At 40.4% G+C, this 20,314-nt stretch overlaps 1 protein-coding gene across 3 annotated transcripts in view; it reads left to right on the top strand.

The window, feature by feature from the left end:
• The window catches only part of cad (carbamoyl-phosphate synthetase 2, aspartate transcarbamylase, and dihydroorotase), a 106,043-nt gene extending 94,533 nt beyond the window's left edge, over positions 1-11,510 (top strand). For 2 of the 3 annotated variants that reach the window (XM_069886597.1, XM_069886596.1), the window contains 4 exons: positions 3,393-3,548; positions 3,753-3,854; positions 6,155-6,249; positions 11,311-11,510. In XM_069886597.1, the coding sequence (XP_069742698.1) occupies positions 3,393-3,548; positions 3,753-3,854; positions 6,155-6,249; positions 11,311-11,413 (456 nt within the window). In that variant the 3' untranslated portion in view covers positions 11,414-11,510. The remainder of the gene's footprint in view (positions 1-3,392; positions 3,549-3,752; positions 3,855-6,154; positions 6,250-11,310) is intronic. The other variant, XM_069886598.1, reaches the window with a different exon arrangement.
• Positions 11,511-20,314: the final 8,804 nt, after the last annotated feature.

Below are 20,314 nucleotides of genomic sequence, written 5' to 3'. Positions count from 1 at the left end.
GACTCAAAGAAGAGAAGTCACAAACACAGATACAGACACAGAAGAAGAGGAAGAATAAGACCAAGATCTTCACAGCGAAATAGAAAGTAAAATTGATGGACAAAGAGAAATAGAAGGTAAAACTGATGGACAAAGAGAAATAGAAGGTAAAACTGATGGACAAAGAGAAATAGAAGGTAAAACTGATGGACAAAGAGAAATAGAAGGGAAAACTGATGGACAAAGAGAAATATATTTTTTTTAACCCAGACGTAAGTTTTGAACTCTTAAAGAGGAGGAAAGAATTTAATAAAGCGAAATCAACTTTGTGGAAAAAAGTTACAAATTCATATTAAGACATCTAGCAGTGCTTAAAATATTTATACCCAGGGAGCAAAACAGACTGTTCTTGGATCCAGAGAAAGCGCAAGAATTTGCAGAACGTTTGCGAGACAGGAGAAGAGATGAAGAGATGTAACAAGAATGAAGAATGGCAATAAAGTATATATAAAGATTTAACAACAATGTAAATGTAAAGAACTAAAGAGGGAAAAGAGAAGGGAAGGAAGGGAGTAAGGGGGGGGAAGAAGAGAGAGTTTTTGTTATGTGTTTTTTTTTAAAGTGTTTTCTGGAGAGGTCTGGGTAGAGGGGGAATAACCGTCCCTTCAAAATCAGTTGACGCTGCGAACAAGATCGCAATCCAAATGAAAAGGGGAGTTGTGGTTGCCCGGCAAGGGATATGGGGCAACTCAGAGAGGGGGGGGGGAACTTTTGGGGTTAAGTTGTTAATGGAAGTGGGAACTGCGGGAGTACTTTATGTCTTAAATGTGTTGTCGTACATTGTGTAATAAGAGAAAACTAAGAGATGAAAAGGGGATGGAGGTGGCAAAAAGGTGTATGCAAGATATGAGATGGCCATGTTGAACTATATGACTATAAACATTAATGGAATACATAACCAAATTAAAAGGAAGAGGCTACTAAATTTATTGAAGAACCTTAATTTTTTTTTAATGTAATCCTATATGTTATTCATGTTATAAAATCTTAAATAAAGTTTAAAAAAAAAAATTATTGAAGAAGGAAAAAATAGATATAGCATTTGTGCAGGAAACGCATCTAACTGAAGCGGAACATAACAAACTAAAGAGAGACTGGGTAGGACACGTAACGCCAGCATCCTATCATTCAAAAGCTAGAGTAGCCATAGTACAAAAATGTACCAATCAAAATAGAGGAGGAAATAATAGATCCAGCAGGGAGGAATGCAATGATAAAGTGTCAGATATACTTAGAATTTTGGAATTTGTTCAATTTATATGCGCCTAACGAGGAGGATCAAAAGTTTATGCAGGATTTTTTTTTGAAGGTTGCAGACACACAAGGAAATATATTGATAGGAGGGGATTTTAACCTTAATTTGGACCCAATGTTGGATAAAACTGGACAAAAGACAAGTAAAAAGAATAAAGTAGCCAAATTTATGGTTAAATCAATGCAGGAAATGAAAATGAATAAATGTATTCCATTGGAAAAAATAACATATAGTTTTAAAAAAATAAAGTTACAATGTTTGAGCAAATTTGGGAACCATACATGGAACGTATCAGAGAGAGCTTGCCTATGACCTCCATCCCCTAAAATCAGAATGAAAATGATAAGAAGACAAAACAACTAGATTCAGTGTGTAATAAATAGATGACGTATTTTTCTTGTTTATTTTTCTTTGTGTGAAAATATTGTTTTCTGGTTTTATTGTATTGTATATGTTGAATATTTATGGGTTTTGGGGGGTGGTAGGGAGAGGGGAGGGAGGGAAATGGGGGAAAAAAAAGGGGAGAAAAGACCACTGTGTAAATTTAATGAGAAACATTTGTACATATTTTGGTTGATATGGTTCATAGTGTGAAAAATAAAAAAATATTTTAAAAAGGTTGATCGACAAATTCAGGAATCTAAGATTTAAAAAAATTTAATTTAAAAACTTTGCTTTAAGATTTCAGTACTCCACACGCGCAGGCACAATTCCAACTTGAGACCATTCCGAGGTACGACTGATTTTTTTGGTGCCCATTACGATCGTAAGTCAGGGAAAGATTGTGGCTGATTTTTTTCGCCTGACATCAGAGCTACTTTCCCTCATGCCATGAAACCTAATAATTATATGGCCCTTTTGTAGTAAATTCTGAAGATTCAAAACCTCTGGGGTAGAGATTTCTTATCATCTCTGTCCTGAATAGTTGACTCATAGTGAACCAGGAATTTTGGTTCTTGACAAGGCTGGGGAACTATTGTCCCTTCATCTATCAAATGAAGCCTTGTATGGATTGTGTATGTTTCACTGATTACTCCTTGATCTCCTATACTCTTGGCTTGTTCTGTTTAATTTCCCCTTATTTGATTAAGTCCCTCCCATCCTTGGAAAAAATGTAGTAAACTATATCTTTTGTAAGCATATCTTCATTGATGTGATCAGGCCTGTGTCCAGTATTCCAAGTGCATTGTTAATTGAGCTACAGATGATTACTGTTGGGTGCATTTACTCTTGCACTCAATTTATTTTGCAAAAAAAGGTTATTAAATTGCTGTTACCCCATTATGCTCAGTGATTCGTGTATGACGTTACCTTGATCCATCTGAATACAGGGGTACAAGCACTTCTCAATCTGATCATTTTTTTTAAAAGTAGTGAGAATAGTGAATGACTGCATTTTATTTTAAATTTAGACATGCAGCACGGTAATGGGCCCTTTCAGCCCATGAGCTGTTCCACTCAATTAACCTACAACAGGTATGTTTTGGACGGTCGGAGGAAACCCACGTAGACATGGGAGAACGTACAAACACCCTACATACAGCATTGGATTTGAACCCTTGTCGCTGGCACTGTAGTGCATTGCACTAACCACTACTCTAACCACGTCGCCCACATTATATTCTATCTGCTTCATCTTTGTCTCTCACTTAGCCTGTATGTATAAACTTGAAATCTCTCTGCCTCTTCACATCCTGATCTGGTGTTAGTGATTGAAGTAGGGTTGTTTTCTGTGTATAATGCACATAATGCCCAAAGAATTTCTGAGTCAAATACTGCATCATGCACGTGTTTTATCTATAATTCTGCACTGAAAGACAGCACTTATTTTGTTTTAAAAACACAGAAATGCTGAAGGAATTCAGCAGGTGTCCCAAGGTCCATAGGAGGTAATGATATCTTTACCTCGAATGGATCCTGCGAGACCTGCTGAGTTCCTCCAGGATTTATGTTCTTACTGCCATCACAGTGTCTGCAGACTTTTGTGTTCCATTTCTTTTGTTGGTTTATGTTCGATCACAGATTAATGACCAATAGAATGTAGTTTGTGCTTTGGGAATATCAATTGGAGCTGATTGTCATTGAAATATATCTATAGATTACAATGGTTGGAGACCTGAAACATGGACGAACAGTACATTCCCTGGCCTACCTTCTCACATTATATCGTGTTAATCTCCGATATGTTACTCCCAGAAATCTTCGAATGCCTCAAAATATTATTCATTTTCTTGAATCCAGAGGGATTAAGCAGGTGAGCAATAATTAACTTGCTTTTAATTTTAAGGTGATTAAAATGATAAATATAAAAGCTGCCAATTACATTTTATAAATGTATTTGGGGAACTTAGTTAATTATGCTTAAATATTAAGGAAGTGGAATGTCCTGGCAATCTTAAAAATGTCCTGTACTGCTCTGCAGTTTCCCTGTTTTCTTAACAGCTGTTTGTATATGCAGGAGGAATTTGACAGTTTGGAAGAGGCCCTACCTGACACTGATGTATTATACATGACAAGGATTCAGAAAGAAAGATTTGCTTCAGAAGAAGAATACGAAGCGGTAATGAAAAATATATTTAAATGGAAGCAAAGAAATTTCTGTAATACTGATTCCTTAGAACCATAGAACACTACAGCACAGAAAGCAGGCCATTTAGCCCTTCTAGACCTTACCGCAATATAATTCCACTAGTCCCATTGACCTGCACCCAGTCCCAGTCCATAACCCTTCAGACCTCTCCTATTCATGTGTCTATCCAATTTATTCTTAAAACTTGAGTGAACCTGCGTTTACCACGTCATATGGGAGCTTGTTTCACATCCCCACTCTGAGTGAATAAGATCCCCCAAGCCCTTTCCCCTTTTACCTAAAGCCATATCCTCTTATATTTATCTCTTCTGTTCTAAGTGGAAAGAGTCTAGTCGCATTTACTCTGTCTATCCCCCTCAATTTTGTAATCCTCTCTCAAATTTCCCCTCATTCTCCTACAAGTCTTAACCTATTTAATCTTTCCCTATAACTCAATACCCAAAGACCCAGCAACATCCTAGTAATCTTCTCTAAATTCTTTGAAGCTTACTGATATCCTTCCTGTAGTTTGGTGACCAGAACTGCACACAATACTCCAAATTTGGCCTCACCAATGTCATGTACAACTTCATAACATCCCAACTCCTGTACTCAATACTTTTATTTATGATGGCCAAGATGTCAAAAGCTTTCTTCACAACCCTGTCTACCTGTGATGCCATTTTCAGGGAATTATGTATCTGTATTCCCAGGTCCCTTTGCTCCTCTGCACTCCTCAGTGCCCTACCTTTTACTGTCCTTGAAAATTCTGATTCCTATTTTTTACATTTTTGCCTCATTTGAATCAATTTATCTATTTGCAACTGAAAATTTAGAACACAACATTGATAACATATGAAGAGGCCCATCAGAAAACCATGACTGCCAAAAAATATAGATCTATTTTTGATTTTTTTAAAAATAATATACTATTATTTATTATTTTTGCATGACTAAAAGCCCTTGATGTATTTGCAGCTTTCATTTTCATCTGTTTTGTTCCTTGTGGTATCATTTTGTTGGTTTAATTTTTGCTGGTTTTATTGTTTATTGTTTCACGGTGCAGTTGTTTATCCCTGGAGAACTAACTTCATTAACCATTACTCCATGGGTACACCTGGGAATCGTGAATTCACTTTATTACCCTAAGAAGCTAGTTGAACATGACTGGGTAGAGGTGGGAAATTGGGCAGTGAGCCATTATCTCAGCTTTTCAGACTCTCTGTTCCTGGAAACAATTCTTCATAAAAGTAAAATTGCTTTTCCCAGAGGGAGAACGGAGTGCAGAAAAGATAAACACATGAGCCAGATGTCAAACCATCAGGGTTTCAAAATAATGGGAGAGCAGATTGATACTGCATCATCTTGAAAGTGTGTGTGTATACCCCTGATCAAGTTATCTATTCAGAAGATTTGATCAACTGGCTGCAGTATGGATATTTGTGTACCTTTTGTTTTTAATATTTTATTTATGATTTTCCAATCTTAAACAGTTATCAATATGAACGTTACTGTTGACAACATCAATATTAATTACAATTATCAATTCTATACAAGATATTTTTGTAGAGTAAGCTTTTACTGTCCCCTCACCCCCAACCCCCCCCACTTATACCCTCCACATTTAACACTTAACCAATCACAGTTATACACAACATTCAGGACATTCACAACAAAAGGATATTCGTGTATCTTAAATAGCTATAGATTTTGTCCCAATTCATCTTGCACCTATGAAGATATTGTTATTAGTAATAGTAGTTTATTTATATCGCATATTTAACTCGGGCGCATTTATTCATTTGTGAGAATCAACATTGTATTGGCAACTTCTTTGATTTTAAAAAAAATGACAATACTGGCAATCTTGGGCCAATACTTGATAAAGGGCTTCTTTTCTGCATTAAACAGAGGTTTAAATTAAACTTAGGTCTTTTAATTTAATGTGCTGTTGAGCTCGTGTCAATAACTTTGTCCTTTGCATCACCAAAGATGAAAACAAATCAAACACATCTTGAGACCTCAACTTCCTTGGTCTTTATTTATTTTGATATTAGACACGTCACAATCTTTCATCTTGGTTTGCAAATTTTTTTTTTAGAACTTCATAGTGGTTAATATTTTAACAAAAGGAATCAGATTTCTCAAACACTTTTTAAAAATTATGAGAATCAGTTATTTTAGTACTAAATTGCTGCAGCTGTCCACAGTAATCTTAAGAAAACAAGACTTTCTAAAATTAAATATACTCTGATTCTTTTTTTCTAATTCATGAATCAACTTTTTTCTAGTGTTTCGGGCAATTTATTCTCACCCCTCACATTATGACCAGAGGCAAGAAGAAAATGGTAGTTATGCATCCACTGCCACGAGTGAATGAAGTTAGGTAAGACGTGATCCAAATATGTTGTTTGGGTATGTGTGCCCATATTCCATAGCTGCACTGAAACTTTTTTGTGCCTTTTTGAGTATTATCTACCATTAGATATCAGAATTATAATATTATTAATGGATATGTCGAAACACATTGGAATTTACTTGTCAATATTTACATAGTAGGATAATGGGGAGAGAGAGAGAGAATATATTGTCTGTTCCTCATATAATTGATACATATTAAAACATATTCCTTTGGTACATGTTTGGAAACTCGCATCACATTGGATGTTATGCTGAAATGCTGGCTTATCAACAAGACTGTAGGTCGACATTCAGTGAAGAGATTGTACATTTTTAAAAAGTTTCTCTCTGCCTGCAAAAAAATAAACAAATTCCATTGAAGTGGAAGATGTACATTTGTCATTAAGTTATCTGTAGCTTGATGTAGCAAATGACATACTTAAGTGAACTTGCTCTGATGCTTCTACTTGTTCTTCTTTGGCTTGGCTTCGCGGACGAAGATTTATGGAGGGGGTAAAAAGTCCACGTCAGCTGCAGGCTCGTTTGTGGCTGACAAGTCCGATGCGGGACAGGCAGACACGATTGCAGCGGTTGCAGGGGAAAATTGGTGGGTTGGGGTTGGGTGTTGGGTTTTTCCTCCTTTGCCTTTTGTCAGTGAAGTAGGCTCTGCGGTCTTCTTCAAAGGAGGTTGCTGCCCGCCAAACTGTGAGGCGCCAAGATGCACGGTTTGAGGCGATATCAGCCCACTGGCGGTGGTCAATGTGGCAGGCACCAAGAGATTTCTTTAGGCAGTCCTTGTACCTTTTCTTTGGTGCACCTCTGTCACGGTGGCCAGTGGAGAGCTCGCCATATAACACGATCTTGGGAAGGCGATGGTCCTCCATTCTGGAGACGTGACCCATCCAGCGCAGCTGGATCTTCAGCAGCGTGGACTCGATGCTGTCGACCTCTGCCATCTCGAGTACTTCGACGTTAGGGATGTAAGCGCTCCAATGGATGTTGAGGATGGAGCGGAGACAACGCTGGTGGAAGCGTTCTAGGAGCCGTAGGTGGTGCCGGTAGAGGACCCATGATTCGGAGCCGAACAGGAGTGTGGGTATGACAACGGCTCTGTATACGCTTATCTTTGTGAGGTTTTTCAGTTGGTTGTTTTTCCAGACTCTTTTGTGTAGTCTTCCAAAGGCGCTATTTGCCTTGGCGAGTCTGTTGTCTATCTCATTGTCGATCCTTGCATCTGATGAAATGGTGCAGCCGAGATAGGTAAACTGGTTGACCGTTTTGAGTTTTGTGTGCCCGATGGAGATGTGGGGGGGCTGGTAATCATGGTGGGGAGCTGGCTGATGGAGGACCTCAGTTTTCTTCAGGCTGACTTCCAGGCCAAACATTTTGGCAGTTTCCGCAAAGCAGGACGTCAAGCGCTGAAGAGCTGGCTCTGAATGGGCAACTAAAGCGGCATCGTCTGCAAAGAGTAGTTCACGCACAAGTTTCTCTTGTGTCTTGGTGTGAGCTTGCAGGCGCCTCAGATTGAAGAGACTGCCATCCGTGCGGTACCGGATGTAAACAGCGTCTTCATTGTTGGGGTCTTTCATGGCTTGGTTCAGCATCATGCTGAAGAAGATTGAAAAGAGGGTTGGTGCCAGAGCACAGCCTTGCTTCACGCCATTGTTAATGGAGTAGGGTTCAGAGAGCTCATTGCTGTATCTGACCCGACCTTGTTGGTTTTCGTGCAGTTGGATAATCATGTTGAGGAACTTTGGGGGACATCCGATGCGCTCTAGTATTTGCCAAAGCCCTTTCCTGCTCACGGTGTCGAAGGCTTTGGTGAGGTCAACAAAGGTGATGTAGAGTCCTTTGTTTTGTTCTCTGCATTTTTCTTGGAGCTGTCTGAGGGCAAAGACCATGTCAGTAGTTCCTCTGTTTGCGCGAAAGCCGCACTGTGATTCTGGGAGAATATTCTCGGCGACACTAGGTATTATTCTATTTAGTAGAATCCTAGCGAAGATTTTGCCTGCAATGGAGAGCAACGTGATTCCCCTGTAGTTTGAGCTAACCCTTGTACTTGTACTGCACTAAAGAAAGCATAGCATGAAAAAGAACAGACCAAGATGGACTTGGTGATGGATTTCTTCCCTAAATGAAATGACTTAAATCATAGCCTACTCGCTCTACACCCATGACTGTGAGGCTAGGCACAATTCAGATGCCATCTATAAATTTGACACCACAGTCATCGGCAGAATCACAGATGGCAATGAGGAAGAAAACAGGAGAGAGAACAAGTAGCTGGTTGAGTGGTGTCACAACAGCCTTGCATTCAACATTAGCAAAACTAAGAAAGTGATTGTGGACTTAAGGAGAGACAAAGGAGAACATTAACCAGTCCTCATCAAGGAGTCAACGATGGAAAGAACTTCAAATTCCTGGGTGTCAACATTTTGAAGATCTGTCATGGGACTTCCATGTCTATGCAATCTCAGAGAAAGCTTGCCAGTGGTTATACTTCATGAGGAGTTTGAGGAGATTTGGTATATAACCAAAGACTTGCAAATTTGTACAGGTATACCGTGGAAGGCATTCTGACTGGTTGCATCACTGTTTGGTATGGAAATGCAAATACATGGGACAGGAAAAGACTACAGAGAGTTGTGAACTTGGCCAGTGTTATCATGGGCATAAGTTTTCATTCCATCTAGGACTTCTACAAGAAGCGGTGTACTAAGAAAGGCCATGCCTTTTCATGCTGCTACCATCAGGAAGGAGGCACAGGAGCCTGAAGACAAACCTGCAGTAGCACAAACAGCTTTTTCCCCTCAATCATCAGATTTCTGAATGGACAACAAACTCGTAGATACTCTTTAATTTATAGCAATATTTGCACCTGTAATGCAAAACAACACATTTTGTGACCTCTTCATGAAAAATAAATTCTAATTCTGAGAACATCTGCTTGATGTCATGCTCTAGGATATATTTCGTAGTTATATTGAGAACAGACAATAAATTCTCCCATCTCTCTGTAATGTTACACTGTGTGGCCATAAGAGAAACTATTGCTGAATTTATTTTGCCTGCTGCCTTTGGGTTGTGTGTGAGTTGACCAGTGTTTGAGGAAGCTAGTTAGTAGCTGCAGGCAGTGCAAGTAAGAGCACTCTGTCCTTTGGTTGGTGGCTGTTTCAGTCTTAGAACAAGGCTAAACCCTGATTTGCCATGTACCTATTCCACATGGACATAGATTTGAGAGAAATGTTTTGGAGGGAAGGTTAGAGATGCTTGTTATGCAGAAAGGTTGTGGCAGGGCTTTGAGGACGTGACTTGCGGTAATTGTTTTGAATTGGACAGAATTCCCTCCTACACGTACTCAAGTGTTATCTGATGTGATGGCATGCTTGACTCTGGGAGGAAAAAATTAGATACTGAACCTTAAATTTTCTAAATTTATGGGGTCCTTCATTATTTTCAGAATTTATAAGATTATTGGATCCCATTTTACAGTTTTGTTCTCCTTTCTTTCATACATTCATGGAACATGTAATGCTTAATCATAATCTCACAAGGGAAGGGTTAGATTATTAGATTAGTTTTTACATTTTGGGTTTTTTGTCTCTTTCATAGGTTGTTCACAGCTATTTGTAATATATGTTTACTTTGTTGGATATACTTGTTATTACCTATGTATGATTGTATATAAAGCTCTATAAAAATATTAGAAAAAGAATTGGACAGAAAGGTCAAACATGAGCATTATAGAGCGGGGAAAGGAGAGGGTGATGTATATAGGAAATTGGATTAGAGATTGGAAAGAAACTTTAGAATTGGGTTCATGATTAAGTGTGAGCACAGAGATTTGTTTGGCACATTGGTTAAGTGAAGCAGCAATTAAGTGCCTTTGTTCCTCGAGCTATTCAAATGCAAGGTCCGAAAGGGCAAGAAGAATTTTGGTGCTCTTGGGTAGTGGACAAATGAAGCTGCAGTTGTATCTGAGAATGTGGCTAATTTTAGAAGATGAGACGTAATGGGGCTTGCAGCCAGACCACTGATGAATAATTCAACCCGTTTCATAATAGATAATCAGGTCTACGCCCCTGCATTTAACCAAGTGAAGTTTGGAGGAGGGGAAGAAACACCAGACAAAATAGTTAGAATGTTTTGTAATGTTCAACATTGAAAATAGAGAGGAAGAAGGCTAGTTATGATAACTAATCATAATTTTTCCAGCACGTGATTTCAGCTGTTTTCCCACCAATAATTACAGAGAGGAGCTAACAAACTACTTCGCATTTCCTGTCTTGGAGAGACAAATTCAAAGTTTTGCTTGTTAGTGCAACCATTTGCAGTTCCAGTAAAGTCTCTGGTATCTGGAACCTATCATGATTGGTAGGTCCCAGATATGTGAATTTTCTGGTTGCTTGAGATTGCATGTTACATTATTGGCAAAATTATGGCTGGGGGGGGGGCTCCAATTTTAAACTTTTGTATTTTTTGTTAACAGATTTATTTTGCTTTTTTTTTTGCTGCTTGCTTGAATTCCGGATAACAGGGGTTTTACTGTATTCCTTTTGCCCTATTCATCCCTTTCTGCATCTTCCCTGCAACTTGTCTTTTTCCTTTTTTCCCCATTCCCAGTTCTTACAAAACTATTGTGATCCTGAAACATTAACATTGTTTCTCTTTCCAAAGATGTCTGAAAGCCAAATGTTTTTAGTATTTTGTTTGTTTCAGGTTTCCTGTATAATTGTTCAATATTGCTTTATTAACATTTGACCTCCAAACTTGTGCAATAGTCAAATGTTGGAAGTATAAAATAATCTATTTATGAATCATTTCTGTTGAAAATCAAATACATTTGTTTAGGATGTATTCTATATTGGCCAAATCATTTAAGATAAAACAATTCAATTTACAATTTTAATTTCTTATTTTAAACAAAAGGAATGTCTTTCAGTCCCTTTTTGCTTCCTCATGATCAGATTCAACTTTTTAAAAATTACATGTATGTATATCCTTGTTTATAATTTCCATTAATTGTGATATTGTTGTCTCTCTTCAGTGAGGATGTTGATTCTGACCCACGGGCAGCTTACTTCCGCCAGGCTGAAAATGGCATGTATGTAAGGATGGCTCTACTAGCAACAGTTCTGGGCAAATTTTGAAACCGTAAATCAACTGACAGAAAGAAAAAGTACTGCATTTAAGAGAAAATTTAGAAGTATATTGGTTAATAAAATTTGAGATTGTTTTCTTGCTGAACCCGTGTTGAAAGTAATGGTGATGTTTGGGCTTGAAAAAAGATGATCTCTCCACTGAGAACAACTTTTCAAGTTAATAATCTGGTTGTACGTGTACAAACCATCTCTCCAAACCATGGTGCACACACAAAAACACAATATACAGTTCATAATGATAACATAAATAACCAAAATAAATACATAGAAATATTTTCACAGTTACAGGATACTGTTCATCAGTCTCTCAGCTAGTGAAGAAATTATTTTCCAGCCTGGCAGTCTGCATTTTGATGATCGTGTACTGTCTTCTTGATGGTAGTGGGTTTAGATACTGTGCATTGCTTTGTGTATTTACAGTTTTTTTAAACTACTGTATGTTTTAGTAGGTCAGGGCTATCATGACTTCAAAAAATGTCTTACAAGATGGAGGCAGAGATCGAGAAAGGTGAGTGTTACCTGAGATGGACCAAGAGAATTTGAGCTCGGGTTGAAAGTTAGCAGCAAAGTGGATAAAGTTGATGAGCTCATCATGGGTGCAGGAGGCGGGACCAATATGGCCATGAGTGCAGCAGAGGAAAAATTGAGGAGCTTTGCCTATGTAGGTTTGTAGCATGGACTGCTTTACATAGCCAATTAAAAAGGCAGGCATACCTGGGGCTCTTATGGGTACCTATGTCTACCCCTTTAACTTGGAGAAAGTGGGATGAGCCAAAGGAAAAGTTGAGGGTGAGAAAAAGTTCTGCCAGATGGAGGAAAGTACTGGTGGAGGGAGACTGGTTGGGGGTCTGTTGTTGAGAAAGGAACAAAGGGCTTTGAGACAATCAGTATGGGGCATTGAGGTGTATGGTGATTGAACGTCCATGATGCAGTTGAGTCCAGGGAATTGGATTTTGTTGAAGCAATGGAGGTCATTGAGGACTCACAGATGTAGGTGGGAAAGGACTGAACCTGGTGGGACAAAATAACAGTCAGGAGGCCCTTTTACACCGCTCTTGAAAGACGGTCATTAACTAGCTTTTTACTGCTTCACTTACCTGTGTGAACGTGACGAACACGGTATGGGGGGGGGGGGGTGTTCATTTTTATCCCAGTACTTACCTGCCAAGGTAGGTAGTTTAATAGTTGATGCATTTCTCATTGGCTCCAGTGTAAAAGGCTGACTCGCCTTCCCAGGACACCAATACTGTAATGCTGCAGGACCCACCTCCTTTTGCATCGGGATGCCAAATCCTTATTAAAAGGTCGCACTGAACCAGTTCATTGGGGCAGATGTATGTAGAAACAATGGGTCTATCGGGACAATGAGGTTTGTGGATCTTTGGTGGGAAATAGTATATTGAAGTAGCTGTTTTTCTGTTATACTATAATTGGCAAAGGGATTGAGAAAAGAGGGAACATATCTTGATTGTAATGTTTATCACAAATAGACAGACATTATCTTGTACACAAAAAATGGTGACACAAACATTCCCTAGTAAATGAACTATAAAATATAGATGCTTGAAGTCTGAAATAAAACCAAAAATATTCTGTAGCCACCAGCAAATCAGGAAGTTTCTGTGTAAAAAGAAAATAATATTTAAGGTTGTGCATCTTTCATGAAAATTTGTTCATTTGTCTTGTCCTGTGGAATGTTTACAGCATTTTTCCAACTATAAAACAGACACTCTCAGATTTTTGAATGTACAGCATCTTCAAAGAGCATACAAGATTTAGCTTGAATAATTTGATAATCATCTCATACACTGTAACAAACCAATATGACGATTTGCCAGACCTGTTTGACGTGGATACAAAAACAATAACTAAGTTTGTAAGGCAGGTCCTCCAGTTATCCCCTTGTTACTAGAGTCTCTTCAATTAATCAGTGTATAGTGTAATTAAACATTACAGTACAGGCATACTCCCTGACTTACGACTGTAATTTGGACCAAAGGATTGGTATATCTGAATGGATGCAAGTCGGAATTTTGCCCTCACCCAGAGTTCCAAAGTCTTAAAGCAAACTTTTTAATCAAATCTTTTTTTCATTGTAGTTTTTTTTTGACAATATATAACAGGGCATGCAAGAGCCAAAATGTGTGTACTTACCTTGTAAGTTGGCATTATGGGGTCCATAGGCTGGGTTCAGCCATCTTGATTCCTGTGCGCATCCATGAGTCACCAGTTGGTGCATGCGCAATGATGCATGCCTAAGTTTGTGTATTGGAATTCTGTGGGCACGTGTGCTGGGTTCATGTATTGGAGTTCAGTTGGCACATGTGTGAGTTAAGGGCGCAAATTCAATATTGTCAGGCATGCGCCAACCGAACTCCAATACATGAACCCACTACGCATGTGCCAATTGGTGACTTGCACATGTGAACGGGAATCAAGATGGCCGCACCCAGCCTATGGACCCAGGAACACCAATTAACTAGATAAGTACACACATTTTGGCTCTTACATGACCTGTATCACTGTTATAGTTTGTCAAATACAACTAAACAATGTAGATTTTTTTTTAATTCGTGCAGATGGACACAAGTTGAGTAGGTCATAAGTCAGGGAGTACCTGTTCAGACCCTTTCGCCCTTAATGTTGTGCCGATCTATATATTCCTACCAAAAAAATGTTATGTTAGATTTATCATACTTCTAGATTTATATCTTAAAAGTATTTTAGCCAGTTTTTTTTTTGAATATGACTGTCCAATGAATTAACAGGCCATTTCAGCCCAATTAACCTACACCCCCTGGTAAATACTCGTGGGCCGGAATGGCTTGTTCCTGTGCTGTATGTCTAAATTAAAAGGTTGGCTACCCCTGCTGTAGAGATTCTGGAGGCAATGGTCCCAGAGAACTGAAAAAATGCAAATATCGCTCCATTCTTCAAGAAGAGGGAGGCAGCAGAAAGGAAACCTGTTGGAGTTGATTGTCAAGAATAAGGTTATGGAGTACTTGGAGGCACATGGTAAGACAAGCTAAAGCCAACATGATTTCTTTAAGGTGAAATCTTGTTCGACAAACCTATTGGAATTCGTTGAAGAACTGATGAGCAGCTAGATAAAGGAGATGCACTGAACATTATGTATTTTAATTTTCAGAAGGCTTTTGACAAGGTGCTACCCAAGAGGCTACTTAACAAGATAAGAGGAAACTACTGTGGTTAGACCATTGGCTGATTGGCTTGAGGCAGAGTCGGAATACAGGGATCAGATTTTGGTTAGCTGTCAGTTGCTGGTGGTGGTTCACAGGGGTCAGTGTTGGGGTCACTTTTTTATGTTGTACATCAGTAATTTAGATTGTGGAATGATTGACTTTGTAGCCAAGTTTGCAGATGCTACGAAAATAGGTGGAGGAGCAATTAGTATTGAGGAAACAAAGGCTTTTGAAGGACAGGAAAATGGGCACAGAGGTGGAAAATGAAGTACGATGTGAGAAGGTGTATGGTCATGCCATTTGGTAGAAGAAATAAATGAACAGACTATTTTCTAAATGGGGAGAAAATTGAAAATTCACAGATGCAAATGGACCTGAGAGTCCTTGGGCAGAATGTCTTGAAGGTAAACTTGTAGGTTGTGTCAATAAAGAGGCAAATGCAATGCTGTCATTTGTTTCAAGAGGAATACAAGAGCAAGATGTGATGTTAAAGCCTTACAAAGCACTGGTAAGACCTCATTCAGAGAAATGCGAGCGGTTTTGGGCTCCTCAATTAAGAAAGGATGTGTTGACATTTGAGATTTCAGAGGAGGTTCACTAGGATGATTCTGGGAATTGAAGGGTTGTATGAGGAACATTTGATGGCTCTTGGCCCGTACTCATAGGAAGTTAGGAGAATGAGGGTAAGCTCTTCGAAACATTTCATGTTTGAAAGGCATGGACAGAGTATATGCAGAAAGTTTGTTTCCCATGGTGTAACTCTTGGACAAGAAGACACAAGTTCAGGATCGAAGGACGTCTACTTAGAACACAGGAATTTATTTAGCCAGAGGGCAGTGAATCCTTGAAATTTGTTGCCACAGGTTATGGAGGTCAAGTCATTGGATGTGTTTAAGGCAGAGATTGATAGGTTGTTGATTAGCCAGAGCATCAAAAGATATAGGGAGAATGACGGGCAGTGGCACTGAATGGGGAAAATGGATCAGCTCATGATTGAATGGTTGGACAGACTTGATGGGTTGAATAGCCTATTTCTGCTCCAATGTCTTATGGTCTTGCAGCTGACCCTAGGTAATGAATTGGTTCCATTTTTCTTTTATAGATTTTCCACTAGGGAAGAAAATGCACAAAAATCACTGATAATTTTATCACCACACTATAAGAACAAAAAAAAAGGAATAGGCCTGTTCTGCCATTTAATCCGGTTATTGTGGATCTGGCTGTGAACACAGCTAAACCTAAGTGCCTTCTCTCCACCCTTAATTCCCCCACTTGCCCAAAATCTATCTGGATTTTAAATATGTTCAATATAATGGCCTCCGCGCCTTTGAAATTACACAGGAAGGAAGGGATCACCACTGCTCACAAGACAAGTTTTACATCAGATGTAAGGTCTTAATCCCACAACTAACACTTTCTTCAATTAACCAAAAATTCATCGAGGGCAGTGGTGAATTTCATCACTGATGTCTGCGTTCACCAAGTGATAGCTCCCAAAGTATGAAACCAGCCACATTTTCTTGCTACAAACCTTTATTGAATCAGTAATTGATTTGGCCACCCACAAGAATTCATATTCATCATGTGTTTCTTCCATGCAGGCTTCTAAACCCTGATATTAATCAGTGGGTTTACGATAAAAACCACATTAAAGGCTAGTGTCAAAAATGTGATTCAAGACACTTATTGCACTGTTACTTATGGCCTCCAACATTGATCCCATTGGAGAGGAGCTCATCTTTAGATGAGTGGGAAGCTGTTGAACCTACTTCAAGACATATCTAAGGTTACCTAAACTTTAGTAGTCATGCTGCAGTTTGCAGACAATATGTTTGAATTGGAATAATTGAGCACAAAACAGGCCATTCAGCTGAACAAGCTGCCAATTACACGAATCTCCACTCAACTCTCCATGACCCTCAATACTTTCTCCTGCAATTGCAGGAAGTGCTACACACACTTGCACCTTCTGCATCACCATCATCCAGGGACTGAAACCTCCTTTCCACGAGGTGAAGATTCTCATGTACCTCCCTAACTTCATCTCCTGCATTTGGTATTCCTGATGTAACCTCCTCTGGACTTTGGGATAATTTTGCAAAGCATCAATACCCTGTCCACAATGGCCATTTTGAAATCCCTAAACATGCCATTGTTAATTCCCCTTCCCATTCCTACGCCAACCTGGATATCCTAGACCTTCTCCATTGCAGAGTGAGGCCCAATGTAAACTGGAAGAACTTCATCTTATATTCTGCCCGGGCAATCCGTATTATTTACAAGTAATTAATCCATTCTCTCTCTGATACTACTTCCATTCTTCCCCTACCCCCTGCTTTCCCTCTTTTTTTGTTCCCTTTCCAATCCAGCTCTCCCCCCCCCCCCCACACTTTTTTCTCTGGGTCCATTTCCTATTTCCCCATTAATTCACTTGCTCACCCCACTCTCAGTTCCACCTTGTATCTATTGCACCATTGTATCTCATCAGATTCCAGCACTTGCAGCTTTTGTCTTCTAATCACCCACTCCATCCTGTATGACTTATCTTCCTCCATTGGATTCTTGTTTTCCTTGCTTCTCTCTCCCTTTGGCATCTGCCATCCACTGCCTCCATCTGTCATGCTTCACCACTTCCTGATTCACCAATCCCACATGGGCCCCTGCTTACTCTGTTCTCTTTGTACAAGCTTCTCTTCTCCACACCCCTAGTCTTGATGAAGGGCATCAGCCCAAAACGTCAATCTATTGTTTTCTCATGCTTCTTGACCTCCTGAGTTTCTGCAGCAGATTGTATTTACTTATACAAATTTCATTTTGTTCTTGACAAGTTCCATCAACTTTCCCCAAATTATACCTCTCACCTATACAATAGGGGCATTAATATGGTGAATCAACCTTACAACTTGACAATAATAAGTTTACTGTCATTCACAAATGCAACAATATTCTTACTGCAGCCAAACAAATTTATTGTAAAAAAAAAATCAAGTCACGTTTATTTGTCATCGAATTTGTGCCAGTACTACCCAATGAAACATTCTCTGGTCTATGGTGCAAAAGAAGCATACAGGCATCTCACACTCTCTCACACACACACACAATAAATATTCTTAATAAATAGTGGAGATACAGGGTTGTTTTAGCAGTCATTCAGCAAACTCGCTACCTATGGGAAGAAGCTATTCCTCATCCTGGTGGTTCTGATCCTTCTATATATTTTTCCTGATGGGAGTAGCTGGCAGATGCATCCAAGATGGTATGGATCCTCCTTAATTTTGCAAGCCTTCTTGAAGCAACAATCGCTGTAAAGCACATAATTGTGTGTGGGCGGGGGGGGGGGGGGGGTGCTGGGAGAGGGCTATCGTGATCCTCTGTCATTTTTATGGTACCACTGTTCTACACATGCAGACAGCCGGGACACCTTTGATGGAACTCCTATAGTAAGTTGATAGAATGGAGCCCGGTAGCCTTGCCTGCCTCAGTCTTATCAGGAAGTGCTGTGAGATGTTATGTGTTCAGGATAGGCCACTACTTAAGTGGACTCCGAGGAACTTGGTGTTCTCTCTTCTATCCACTGCACGTTATTAATGTGTAGTGCAGGGTGATTGTCTCTGATACTCATGAAGTCCACAATCACCTCCTTTGTCTTGAAAACATTGAGACTTGGGTTGTTATTCTACCACTATTTCATTTTTCACCTCATTGTCCATGCAACAGACATTGCAATGGCCTTGTCACTTCACTCCATCCTGACCCACCTGGAGAACAACACTTTATTTGCCAGGCTGTTCATTGACTTCAGCTCAGCATTTAACATGATCATTCCTCAGAGGCTGCTGGAGAAGCTGTCCATACTGGGACTCAACACTCTTCTCCGTAATTAGATCCTGGACTTCCTACCAAAAGACCACAGAATGTCCAGGTCGATAAAAGAATTTCAAGCACTGTTACACTGAGCGCTGGTGCACCTCAGGGCTGTGTGCTCAGCCCACTCCTGTTCACATTGCTGACCCACACTGCATCAAGTCTGCAGATGAAAACAACAGTAGTTGTCCAATCCCTTCACACCTCCATTGCCCACACAGAAGGCTTTAAAGCACTTCGCTTTTTCTTGGACCTCAGTCACCTTCCACCACCACCCTTCTCCACCTGTCAGAACTTGTCCTCACCCTTAACAATGTTTCTTTTTACTCATCCACTACCTCCAGATTAAAGGAGTAGCCATGGGGAACTGTGTGAGTCCCAGCTATGCCAACCAGTTTGTAGAGCAAAACAAGCTACAAGCCTACACAGGCAAGACCCCGCCCCCCCCTCCCAACTCTTCCTCTGGTACATCGATGACTTCATTGGGGCAGCCTCATGCACCTACGATAAGCTCATCAATTTCACGGCCAATTTCCACCCTGACCTCAAACTCACCTGCTTCATCTCCGATAACACCCTTTTCTGGATCTCTGTCTCCATCTCGGGAGACAGACTCTCCATTGACATTTATTACCAACCCTCTAACTTCCACAACTACCTGAACAACACATCCTCACACCCTGTCCCCTGCAAGGACTCAATTCTCTCATTTTCTCCATCTCTGCCGTATCTGCTCCCAAGATGAGGTCTTCCAGTCCAGAGCCTCTGAAATGTCTGCCTTCTTCCACAAACATGACTTCCCCTTTGCCACTATTAACTCTGCCCTCATCCCTCATCCACATCTCCTCCATTCCCTGCTCATCAGCCTTAGCCCCCCACCCCCTGCCCCTAGAAACAATAAACACAGAATCCCCTCGTCCTCACCTACCACCCCACCAGCCTCCGTATCCAACACATTATCCGCTGAAATTTCCGGCACTTACTACAGGACCTACCACTAGATACATTTTTCCTTCTCCACCCCTCTAAGCCTTCTGTAGGGACCATTCCCTCTGTGACTCCCTTGAGCACTCTTCCCTCCCCACTCATCGACCCCTTCCCTGGCACCTTCCACTGTGGTCGAAGGAGGTGTAATACCTGCACCCACATCTCCTCCCTCACCGAGGTCCCAAACAGACCTTTTGGGTGAAGCAACACTTCATCTGGTGCACCCTCTGTGGTCTTCTCTACATTGGAGAGACTGGTCACAGATTAGGAGATCGCTTCGCCCAGCACCTCTCCATCCACAACAAAAGTGACCTTCCCGTAGCCACTCACTTCAATTTTGAGTCACACTCTCAAGCTCATGTCTATCCATGGCTTTTCACCCTACCCCACCCTGACCACCTGCAGATTGGAGGAACACCACCTCATTTTTTTTGTCTGGGCACCCTCCAACCCCAGGGCATGAACATTGAGTTCACTGCATTCCACTAATCAGCTTGCCTTCTCCCCCACCCCCTTAACTAGTTATTGCAGTTCCTATTTCTTTCTCTCTCCACCCAGCCTAGACTCCCCCCCCCCCCCCCAACTTCTTGCGGTCCTCCCCCCCACCCCGCTCCACTTATCATTTCCCACCCTCACCAACTCCCCATCCCCCTTTTGCTCAAACATCTCTCATGTTCCCCCACACCTTGATGAAGGACTCAAGCCTGAAACGTTGCTATGTAAAAGCAATCTTTGACCTGCTGAGTTTAGTATTTGTGTTTTTTCACAGTAGTTGGTCTCATCGCCAACTACGAGTCCCACCACAGAAGAGGCAGAAAATCTTGTGAAATGGTGC

This window comes from Narcine bancroftii, chromosome 6 (genome assembly GCF_036971445.1).
Source record: "Narcine bancroftii isolate sNarBan1 chromosome 6, sNarBan1.hap1, whole genome shotgun sequence".
In the NCBI taxonomy this organism is placed as follows: domain Eukaryota; kingdom Metazoa; phylum Chordata; class Chondrichthyes; order Torpediniformes; family Narcinidae; genus Narcine; species Narcine bancroftii.
The sequence above is the reverse complement of the archived record's forward strand: the minus strand, read 5'-3'. Positions and strand labels throughout refer to the sequence as shown.